The 11,995-nt window shown below is 33.6% G+C and overlaps 1 protein-coding gene across 1 annotated transcript; it reads right to left on the bottom strand.

The window, feature by feature from the left end:
- Positions 1 to 5,150: 5,150 nt before the first annotated feature.
- On the bottom strand, positions 5,151 to 7,721 carry LOC137404755 (receptor-type tyrosine-protein phosphatase mu-like). The gene is made up of 8 exons (XM_068090988.1): positions 7,680 to 7,721; positions 7,271 to 7,419; positions 6,970 to 7,105; positions 6,591 to 6,737; positions 6,079 to 6,234; positions 5,856 to 5,978; positions 5,424 to 5,546; positions 5,151 to 5,297 (listed from the first exon to the last, which is right to left on the bottom strand). Exons 1-8 carry the CDS (start codon positions 7,719 to 7,721, stop codon positions 5,151 to 5,153), a joined length of 1,023 nt encoding a protein of 340 aa, XP_067947089.1.
- Positions 7,722 to 11,995: the final 4,274 nt, after the last annotated feature.

Below are 11,995 nucleotides of genomic sequence, written 5' to 3'. Positions count from 1 at the left end.
GCAAGAATGAAGCATAAACTTGACCCTTTAGGTAGGCTGGCTGTATTTTGAAGCGTGAGCAAGATACGACAATGGCCGACCCGTTCACATCTTATACAAAATATCTTAAGCTAATCATGCGCAATGGATTCATAAAACGTAATTGAGCGCATTACTCCAAAATAAATAGAGCCAAATTACGCGTACGTGTACTAACGATGTTTATTTAGCCTTAGATAAATTGTCGATCTCTTAAGACACAGAGGTGCGCTTACCCAACTTTAGATAGCTAAAAAGATTAAAAAGCTCTTTTTAAATTATTGTTTGGGAAAATAATGAGTAAATTACAGCTAATCTGTATTAGCCTTCGATCAGTGACTCGAACAGTACCTTAGAAGACCGTAATAAAATACATGTACGTACTATTACATACCCAGCAATTTCGAAAATAACGTAACATCAGCTAGATTAGCAGACGTACAATCCGTGATACTGAAAGCTGACAGTATTATTGAAGCGATAATCACGAATAAGAGTGAGCTGTGAACTAAACATTGCAATTTGAGGTAAATTTTAAAATAGTTTTACTCTGTTAGTTGATTACTTACGGAACGGTCGGAACCTATTCGAGCTGTGTGTGTAATAGTGTTATAGGCAGGCCTGCCAACCCGAAAGCGGGCAATGCGTGATATTTGGTTTTGGGGCAATTGATATATCAATGATAGTATATATAAAATTGTGGAAATTGGGGCAAAAATCTCACGCATTTTCATTATTTCTTTGGGGTGATTGCGTGAGTCTCACGCCCAATGCGTGAGAGTTGGCAGGTATGGTTATAGGTGGATGTGGAGAAATTATGTTATACATAACTAATCCGAACTCACACACAAAATCAATGTTGAAATTGCTTTGCCATTTTATCATATTTTGACTATGTTTAGTTTGTGCACTTTTGCTTAGCTTGCGGGAGCTAATTTGATTATTACTGGTTCAGGTACTAATGAAGGTGTTAATCTATTGTAAGCAGTGCTGATATTTACCAGTAAAAGTTGCTTCTTCATTTTATAGGTCCAATTGTTAAAATACACAACTAACAAAGTTCTAAAACAATAATTTTAATGACAAAGGGTAAAATAGGTTATGAAAGTTATATCCTTATTCCAATGGTCTTCTATGCTTGTTTGCTCAATCCTCTATGACTGTGAGTCTCGACAGTCCATAAGAGTCCATAGATAACTACAGAGTTTCGGCAATTGAGATAGTGGCGTAAGAAGGTTTTACCTGATGAAGGAGAATAGGAGAGAGAGGGAAAATAAGACGAAGAGGGAGAGGGCCAGAAGGCAGACCAAATGGGTAAAATATTACAACCCTTTACTGCTATTTATCAAGAAGAGAAAGCGAAAACAGGCCAGATAGGCTGTTTTAGTTGAGTACTCCTACTACGCTAATCTGTTTTTAAAGACAAACTTGATCGCTATCACTTTGGTGGTATATATATATATACATATATATACATATATATCACTGATATATATATATATATATATATATAATTTATATATCGCCAAAGTAACTAATTAACAACGCCGATATATCTACTATGTAAACGGCAATCGTTGTCTGTGTGTGTGTGTCACACGAAACAAGTTTGTAGCACATTTACTAAAAGTTTACTTTTTTCTTATATTTTTTCCGAATATAAATATATTATATCTTACGATTTATTTGGACAAGTATTTTTTGTTCATTCTATGGCCAAACAAAGTTTGTTTTGAATATATCGAATTTACATTATATTGAAGCCTGAGGTAAGCTTATCTATAGTTGAGATGGCAATAACGACTATGAAATTCGAGATGGCATACAAAATTCGCAATTGACGCCCAAGATAGACTATACATTAGTAATAGAGAAATGCTTAACATTTATTCTACTGAAGAATGAACATTGGCCCCAAGTGAGGCAAGACAACTAGTGAACTAAGTGTTAAGTATACATATACACGAGAAGACCACTATAGTGTCAGAATTACAGATATCTGACAGATCATATAAAAATTCGCTGGATTAAATTGACAGTAGAAAACATTTTTAGCGAGCATTTTCTTTGCCGGGCAGGAGCCAATTTGCCAGTTTGAAATATTTATTAGCTGTGGGAGAAATTCAGTCAAAAGTGCTACTTTTACACAAAATTAAACAGAACCACAAAAACACAAATCTTTTACAAGTTTCATTTTCATTTGAGTAAAATTTGAAACTACAAATTCAATTTCTTGATAATTCCTGTATATAAGTACATAATTATCATTTTTTCATGTGACCATACATTTGAGTAAACATATACTGTTTTAAAATCAATGAGTTGGCAAAAACAGTGTCACAGTATACTCACTACTGTATTTTAGCTTATATATATTCAAGTGCTTAGGTGCTAGCACCAGTTGAACAGAACAGAAGTTAGGTGAATGCTCAGTAGTGTTCAAAAATATCATATAAAGATAAAAATGTACCAATTTCTAACAAAAAATAAAAAGAGCTATGGCAGAATAATTTTAATATTAAAAATTTGGGTATACTTATAAAAAGTATATGCACAGTAGCATGTTTTAGCTAAGTAATTCAGAAAAACAGAAACTTTTTTAATCCACAGAAATGAAGAACAGCTAAAGAAAAATAATGTGTATAACAAATAAACTGCAATAAAATTTGATAGATAAGGAGAGAAGGGTTTGCTGATGAACTCTAATTAATTTTGTGCAGGTTCAAGTATTGTATCACACTAAGGGAATAAGCAAATAATATATGAAATTCAAGTCTAGAATATCAATGCTTATCAGACAGTATCTTCAGTTATGACGGCCGACCACAAACCGCACCAGACTTGAATTTTTCAGATTTGCTGAGGCTATCCGAAATTAGCATATTCTCCAAATGCACACAAGTAGTCGTTGAGCACTTGGAACAGATATTCATACTGCTCCTGTGAAAAAAGAAACAAACAATGAAAAGATTTTCAAACAAGTCTCAATTAAGCTCCAATAATATAAGTTTATAATTAGCTATCCAGCGAATGTTTAAAGTGTATATACCATTGGCCTTTGCAAGTGTGTGCTTGTTTATACCAAATTACTTGATACTGTTTCGTAAAGCAATTACTTTTGATTTTCGCAAAACTGTCTTCCCCACAATCATTTTTATGAACTGTGTAGACTTTGTCAATGTCTAGCGTTGATTGTCAATGCCTTCCATTCTCTGTCTAAGCGATTTTCTTCATGTATTGCAAGCTACTCATTACAGTTTAATAGTTGCTCTCTTTTGCTCACTAACTTTGCAATTTTAGCTGGTTCCAAATTAGCAAAACAATTATAATTTTAGACGTGATCAAGCTCTGCGCGGTTGAAAAATTGCTAACAGTTTTTAATATAGACACAAATAAGGAACCTAAAATACTATGAGATAGTGAAATAGACCTTAACTACAACATCTATGAGATGATTAAGAACGAATCTAAGTGGAAAGTGTTGTAAATAGATATTGTTATAACCAATAGAAGAAGGGTTCATCTTCACTTACAATAGTAGAGATGAATTGAGGTCGCCTCAGTTTTGCCATCACTGTTGGAATGTAAATATCAACCATCTGCTCTGTTTTCAGTTTCTCTATAGCATTGTATGCACAGATGTAGATTCCACACTTTGTGCTTCCGTCCCTTCAATTTAATATGTATATGTACAGTGTATAAAATTGATTATGAAAACAGATAAAAAAGTCTTGCAGTCAAACCTCAATCTCTGATCACCTAAAATGTGTCCCTACATACTAAGTACTTATTAACATATTGTGTAGGAAGTTCCTCAAAACACCAAAGTTTTAATAAATCAGTTTTTGTATGTATTCACTTTGAAACATAGTCTTGTTGTAAATTGCTCTGACAATATTAAATGACGCATCATATTGTTCTTTTCTATTTTAAAATTATGAATTTAAAAAAATTGGTAAGAGTAGTATTAGTGGAAATAGGCTGAGCCCAGTTTGTTACCATGTAAACCACAGATAATATAGAAACATCAGCAGTCATCCTTGGATCATTTCATGAGGAAATTCTACAAAGTCAGCTACCAAAGATTAAGACAAAAATGGCAGAATGAGTTGAAGTAGTGAAGCTGGTTCAGATAATCAATAATGAAATACTTTACAAAAATGATAATATCGGGTATCAAATTTGTAAACAAAAACAATAGTCAATTAAATTAAAGTTGATGTTGTCTAAATTAGACTAATTGTGTATCAAATGACTTTCAGATACGCATTGTCTTTTGCGCCACTTGCAAACAGTGCACCTCAATGCACTTTTTCTTAGAATGAGTATAAAGTGGGTATGAAAGTTTTGGTTTTCTTAATTAATTAATTTAGTGTTTACTATTAATTTAGTTTATTACCGGAAGTTTTTTAATTTAGTTTTACATGAATATTTTTTTGAATAGTGCTCCCAATTATCAGAAATATCGTTTGCTAGGTTTTTGAGCTGCGGAACAAATTCAATGAAATACAACATATTCCTATCAAAATCGTTGCTCCAACCTATTGTCTCAACATTCAAAGCCGGTTACTATGCATATTTATAATAATGCTGGAAAAAAGTAAAACCTGTAAAATAATGTAGAGTGGCGAGTAATGGTTTACCAATAGACAAGGTCACCTAATAGCCCAATTTTTTAAAAATACAGATTAAGCAGAACAAAACAACAGAGACAACCATCACCATTATAAGAGCTAGCATATATTAGACTACTTATCTAAAATATTCAATAGCATTTGAGTTGTGACCGAGTGTGCACTGTCAAGGCTCATAGTGCCTTGACAGTAATCATTAGCTAGTATTTAGTTATTGAATACACTGAGTCAAAGCACAGTCAAAGCAATAATCTTTCGATTTGATTTAGTGCATACTTTTAAAATGATAATTTTTTTAGTATATGATTTTATTAGAATACTGCCCAAATATAGTGTTTTAAGATACGCTCTTTAATCCTGTCTCAAAAAACTTACATACTTTTTTGAGCAAATAATTTACGTATTTGAATTTTCATGATAATTTAATAAAAATTAAACAATTTTCTTAGACGTCATTTATTTTTTGTTTTAATGCAACTAATTTTTACTAACTAAATCTTACATGCAGGTAACACACATTCTCCTGAGAGCCACTCCTTTTTCCTGCCTTTCTGATGTTTTCAGCACTGAGAGAATGTGGTTGGTGTCTGGCAGATCTTCAACCAAGGAGGCATCCATTACCAACACTTGCACACTTATCTTGCTCTGTTCAATGCAAAGGTTTGTTATGTAGACTTTGTTGTATTGAGTGAAATAACTACTCAAAGCTGTCAAGATGTTTCATATAACTCATTCTTAGCAATTATTAAACACAGTTTGGCAGCTTTATACCTTCTCAGTTTCCAGTTGAAGGTTAATGACTTTTACAGTACCCTCTATCACGGTTCTTTCTCTGGTGATTAGAAATGGTTCTACTTCCAGAACCATTGAGTCCTTGTTAGGATAGAACAAGGTCTACAACAAACATTACGTATTGAAATTGGTTGTAAACATTGTAATTCTGTTATCATCGTGATGTTACAAAACTATTTTGCTCGTAACAAAGTTTATTGCCTAGGATTCCAATAAGGTGTAAGTTAAATCGAGTCTTTAGACTTTCAGGACGTGTCTCAGTGTTCAAACCATTAACAAATAAAAATTAGCTATTGACTGCTGTTTATGTGTTCAATTCTATACTAATGAAAGTTTCAATTGCTACAGGAAGTAAGTGTAAATGTCAAGACAACAAGTTCTGATTGTTCAAGTCGGCAACACTCAACTTACTGGGCTGGTATCCAGCTGGAAAATAACTGATATGTCATTTTCTAAAATCAACTGCCAGAAATCAGCAATGGTGTTAGACAATGGCAGTTGGGTAGCAATCCACCGTTTTTTCTTCTTGTAGCCCTAAAGTAAAATAAGAGATCAGAGATGAGCCGCAAGCTGTAAACAGGGTCCTAATACCTTTTTCTAGATGGGTAACACCCATATTGGTAAATATACTCACATCCACAATCACAGCATTGATGTAGTTACCATTCACTCCATTTATGAGGTAAGGCATCGCACTCTCCGCTAGAAGTATAACGAAAGTAGCAATCACCATTTTTACCAGATCAGTAGAAATTAGGACATGCATATGTGTGTATGAAGCAATGCCTTTCTATAATTGGATTTCATTTGCAATAACATTTGAACCCTCAGAACTTTAGGTGCAACATGCCCTCACATCTACCATACCTGGGAGAATTTCAGAAAATCGGTTTTTGTGCTGATTTTTTGCATCTTTTGCTGTAGCATAAGAATGATCCAGAGATGCAGCTCTTGTAATGGCGTGCTGAAAAATATTGCCAGACAGCCTTATTGTTTTTCCATTTTATCTGTTTAAACATGCACTATGCTGACAGTTGCATGTGGGTAATCATTTCAGACCCACTGGTATTACCCTCTAATGATTACAACTTTTGCATTAATCTAGCATTTTCTCGACATCTTCCACCATTGTAATAACTTACTTACCTGGTACTCAACTGAAATGAGGTCAGCTTCACTGTTAGGTTGTAGCTTGTGCATTGATATTTTGGACTCAACTTCAGTTGGCTGGCAAGGAAAATTTTGTGTTGCCAATGCCTCACTCAAGGCATCGTGTAGAAGCTCATATTGATCCTGTAATTACAATTATAGGTTATTGAACATTACAGCTTTATGCTAAAACAGTTTTAAATTAGCTATGCAACTTGTCATGCAGAAATAAAATGAAATTTGAATAAGATTTTAAGCCCGTGCAGACCAAACTAAAATTTTTATCAATCAAAAATTTGAACACATAGGACTTTGCCGATGGATCTGATAAGTTGCCGATACCACTTAAAATTATTTATACCAAAACAACTCTTACCACAGTCTGTATCATGCATGGTCGTCTGGATCTCATCTCCTTTAGACACTCAAACACATCGACTACACCCTCAGCCTCGGCCTGATCTAAGAGGTAGTCAAGTGCTACATAAGTACCGGTTCTCCCTACTCCAGCGCTGTAATCAAATGCACACTGACAATAGACAAGAAACCAGCACGATTCAAACTGTTGATCATATTTATAACAGTTTTCAAGCATGAAAGAAAGACTTCAGCTGAGTTGTTAATTCTATTAATATGAACGTTTAAAAAGTTTGAGCTGTATATAGCAGGAAAGCTACCTGCAGTGAACAAGCAAGGGCTGAGTTCTGCCGAGATGAATAGAAGCTTTGATTAGTCTGTGGAAGGATACAAATAGTTCAATATCAGGTACTCCGTGGTCAGGCCATGACAAGTAGTAAAAGTGAAGGATTTGTCTTGTTTCTCCATTCTGAAAAGGCAAGCAGTTTATGTTTACCAACCACTAAAGTTTGTCATATTTCTGATAGTATTATAATAAAATGCGCCTTTAGTAAATGGCCAAAATATGTTTTTTTAATATTTTATAGACTTTGTTAGTTTGTATCAGCAGGTCATCAGGGATTGACTATCAAATTATTTTTTGTCTTTATGCTGGTTTTGGCAGCGTTATTAAGTTTATTTTTGCAACAGATTACAAAAGCACATATAGTATCAACAAATACTCTGTACCTGGGTAACCTCTAACCGGTTTATAGCAAATTCAGAAAACATATCCGTGCTTTTCAGGGAAACTTTGAAGCTACCAAAACTTTGGATGACTCCTTGCTCCAAAGGCCAGTACTGCATACATTTAACCTACAAAATTATTGACAATGAGAACATGCCAGCCGATTTAACATAGGTTTAAACTGAAAATGGTTTTGATATCAAAGTACTGTTATTAAACCTTAGGGTAATTCAATACAGTGTGATAGTAACTGACGAATTACTGCAATTTACCTTGCGGTTTTCTATTGTGTTAGTCACCATAACAATAGCAGCTGGTCTTTGCTCCCATATCATCTGCCAAAAATCTTTGACAGTTTCATCAGTGAAAGGACCTTGAGAACAAAATAAAATATAGATCATTATATGCGTTTCAAATTCAAATAGAAAAACCTACAGTGCTACCTTGTTTACCTAAAGTGTTCAAAGCTGGTGGAATGAATAGCTACTGGATGCTGTTCTTATACTTCACTTCATGATTGCTACATTTACATTTAATTTACATTAACATGAAATGCCTTCGCACATCTGCTGGGCAGGCCTGTATTCACTGGTTGCAAGTTGGGGTGGCTAATGTTAGGCGACTAGTTATGAAAACCTGGGGATGTAAATGAGGGGGTGGTGTAAGTCCCCATCAGGTTTCTCTTATGTAGGGCCTCAGCCGGGCCTCTCATGTGAAGTTTTAAAAATTTGTATCGGAAAGTATCAACATTTTTCTATTTTTTGAGATTTGTTTTGTTTTAGGTGATGTGACTGACGAGGGGTTTTTAAATTAAAATAGGCAAAACTTGTATGCAGTTAAAACGCTCAGAAAAAAGACATCTTTTTCATTTGAGCGTTTTAACAAAGATCAATTTTGCCGATTTTATTTTAAGTTCATTAAGTGGGACATGGCCAAGCAGATGTTTGGTAAAACTTGATATTTTGCAAACCTTTATAAAAGTCGTTAACAAGAATATTTTGCCGCTGATTATGATAATAATGACGCCTAAGAACTACTAAAAGTTGATGTTTGTCTCTATGGCTTGGAATAGAGTGATATTCTACAGCAATAAAAACCGTCTCCATAACCGTTGGGCAAATAACTTTTTGAATAAATGATGTTTAGGTCAAGCTATCTGAAGCAATTTATTATTGCATGGGAATGGACCAAACAAATTCGTTCGAGTTAAATTGTGTTTGAGATGAAATGTTACATTTTATCCAAGGGCGAGTTATCCGAGGTTGACTGTAATTAGCCGTGGAAAGTTCCTAAAAAGTTGGGGCGGCCCAGCCGCCCCAGGGAATACGGGCCTGCTGCTGGGTACTATATTAATTGCTTGTTGGGAGGAAAAACGAATAAAGTAGTTAAAAAGAAAAGATGAAGGGAAAAAAGGCCAAAAAGAAAGAGAAGAATGAGAACAGGAAGTCAAAAGACGACAGTGAAGATATTGAACGGGATAAAACCAAGAAAAAAAAGAAAGCCAAAATGAAAAAGAGTTTGAATGTGGTATGAAGAAGGAGATCAATCTAAATAATAGAAAGGTGACTATCAAAAGGATTAAATAAAAAAGGAGAAACCAGCTGCAATCTGACACTTTGGTTGGCTGTTTTGACTATAAAAACCCAATGTTTATTTCATTACTGTGCATATCTGTGTCATATAGCTTTGATGAGAATCGACACAGGTCATGCTACCCAAGGTATATTCATCTTGCTGAATTATACTTGCCTCTTCTACAAAATTAGCTAAAACATTCTATCAGTTAGCGAACAGACAGTATGAGGGACATTACAGTAATTGACTCACCTTGTGCAGCAATATACTGGTTGTCTCTTCCATAACCCTGCAAGCATATTTGATAGCTATAAAACCTTATCAAACGTTTTTTTATTTATTATGTTCTACATTTTTTACTGGATAAAAAAATGCAATAAACAATTTTTAATAACACCACCTTTTCAGATCATGAATCAGTTTTCAACTACACTGGAAGGTCCTACTATGTTTATTGCATGTGGATAATTACCTTTAGAAATGATGCATTGATAAAATCTGTCTGCCCTTCAGTGACTTCACGAAGTTTCACTCTGTGGTCATCACCTGTAAAGTTGTTGTAGATATGTCTCATATGGTTTCAAAAGTAGTTAATACAAACTTGTTCTTAAGGTGCCATAATCATCAATTGTGCAGCGGTTAATTTTTGGAGGTTTCTATAGTTTGTTAGACAGAAATTTATATGTCGATCAATTATTGCTTAGACCACTCTTACCTGGGTACAACTTCAAATATCTACACTTTCCCTTGTTTTTTGCCTGTTTTGCAACATCCATCTGTGGAGCGGGTATGTCTTTAAGTTTCTAAAAGAGAAACAAAAACAACTTCAAACTAAGCATTTGATGCACAAGCAGTTCTTCAAAAAGCTCAAATTATTATTTTAAATTTCAGCAAGGCATAATAAACTCATTAATTCAGTGATGAATTCTGATATTTAGTGTGATATAAAAAGCCTGCCCCAGAACACTAAGCATATTTTAGCAACTTTTGAAGATACTTGAAAGAATAAATAGCCTACGCTCTCTTAAATCACAATGACACTAATTGTAAAAATGCATAAGTAATCGAACTGACTCGATTATATTAAAAAGGTCAATAATAAAAATTAGCTCTCAGTTTTACAGCTCTAGATTTCTTGAAACAAAAACCTATAGAATTGTTCGAACATATTTTAGTTAGATGTTATACAGTGATTACTTTGTTTATTCCTAGATTACTTTGTTGTTTATCAAGTACTTATGTTAGGTTACATAAGTACTTATGATTATGTAACCTTTGATTATGTATGGGTAAGGTATTATTATATTATTACTTTTGGTGGAGGATTTTGCATCTTGCTTCACACCTGTGAGAAGATGATTGAGCAAACCAGCCAGGACCTTTGTTTTTGGGAAAAGCAACATGGTAAACTAAACCATCAGTTTGGTTATAGAATTTATAAACTAACAATTTGTTTTTATAATACAATTGTTTTTTGTTCCATATGGCCACAACTTTTAAAATTTGTTGAATGAGTAAGTATTAAAGCGATGGAAGCATTAACACTATCTAACAGTATTTTTCCAGGTTGTCACAGACAATCGGGATAGAATAGCTCCCATTTCAACTACATAGTAAGATATTTAGTTTTAGCTTGATTATACAAGAACTTGAAACTTGACTCTGGTAGATTTCTTTTTATTGCATTATCTTAGACAAAGATTGCCATACTACTTTTCAAAAATAAGCAGATATAATTCATATGAATAGAAAAAATACTGAGGCATACTTTGCAATATACCATTGAAGTGAAACAGGTTCAACATTATTACCCACCTGTAATTTTGACAATAAACTCATTTTTTGTTTATTTCATTAGGTTATTGAAAAGTATTGCTGAGATATTTTAAACAGCAGTAAACTGCTGTTTACTGTTAAAGTTTTATCCCTCGAAATTATCGGTATTCTGTTCAAAAAAAATAAAATATGTTCTTTTTGGTTCATTAACACATACATGCTAGAAAATGGTAGAAAACACATAAATGGTAAAAAACAGTTTCAGGAATAGAGCAGTAATATACTGATAGGCATTTACTGAAGAAGATTATTCTCTATTCACGTTTGTTTGTCAGTTTGCCATTGCTATTAACAAAAATTATTATGATTATTAATGATTATTTTTGTTCATAATTATGTTTTATGAAAATGATTATTTCAAAGCCGTAACTGTATAAAATTGCAAAAAATTATAAAATGATTTTTTTTAAGAGGATTTAAATGGTGTTTTTTATTAGCTACCTTTGATATTAGCAATGCTTTAGTTGGCTGTAATTATCTATGATGTACCTGGTACTGTTCTCTGATAACAGCCTTGTTACTCCTTGTGTACCACTCTAGTCGCTGAACTGGTATAGACTCTGATATACTTGATCGATGAACTTCATCAAGGTTTTGGTAGGTCTCTTGAGGGTCTCTGACACAAACAGCTATAAATACAATTTATCATATGGGATAGACTAGACTCTAATCAACCGTAATTATTTCGCTAGCGACTCCTCTTGCTACGACTCTGCAAAGCATTTGCTTTTGGCTATAAACTGCATAGTGCAACCTTAGTAGGCTCCTAACAAAATATTTCTGATTAGTAGTTAATTAGCCTGCTGCATCTCTATAGTTAAATGAAAGGAAACAATTACTTTGATGCGTTGAGTCAATTAGAATATGATTGCAACTCATCCTTACCGTATTGTCATTTTGCAAAAAT

This window comes from Watersipora subatra, chromosome 9 (assembly GCF_963576615.1).
Source record: "Watersipora subatra chromosome 9, tzWatSuba1.1, whole genome shotgun sequence".
Lineage (NCBI taxonomy): Eukaryota > Metazoa > Bryozoa > Gymnolaemata > Cheilostomatida > Watersiporidae > Watersipora > Watersipora subatra.
The sequence above is the reverse complement of the archived record's forward strand: the minus strand, read 5'-3'. Positions and strand labels throughout refer to the sequence as shown.

Excerpts from the sequence above, each read along its gene's own strand:
- LOC137404755 (XM_068090988.1), bottom strand. The coding sequence starts at position 7,721 with ATGTTTTCTGAATTTGCTATAAACCGGTTAGAGGTTACCCAG. Across the intron at positions 7,420-7,679 it reads ACCGGTTAGAGGTTACCCAG|AATGGAGAAACAAGACAAAT; the intron begins GTACAGAGTATT and ends TTGCCTTTTCAG. Across the intron at positions 5,298-5,423 it reads TTCAACTGGAAACTGAGAAG|AGCAAGATAAGTGTGCAAGT; the intron begins GTATAAAGCTGC and ends TGCATTGAACAG.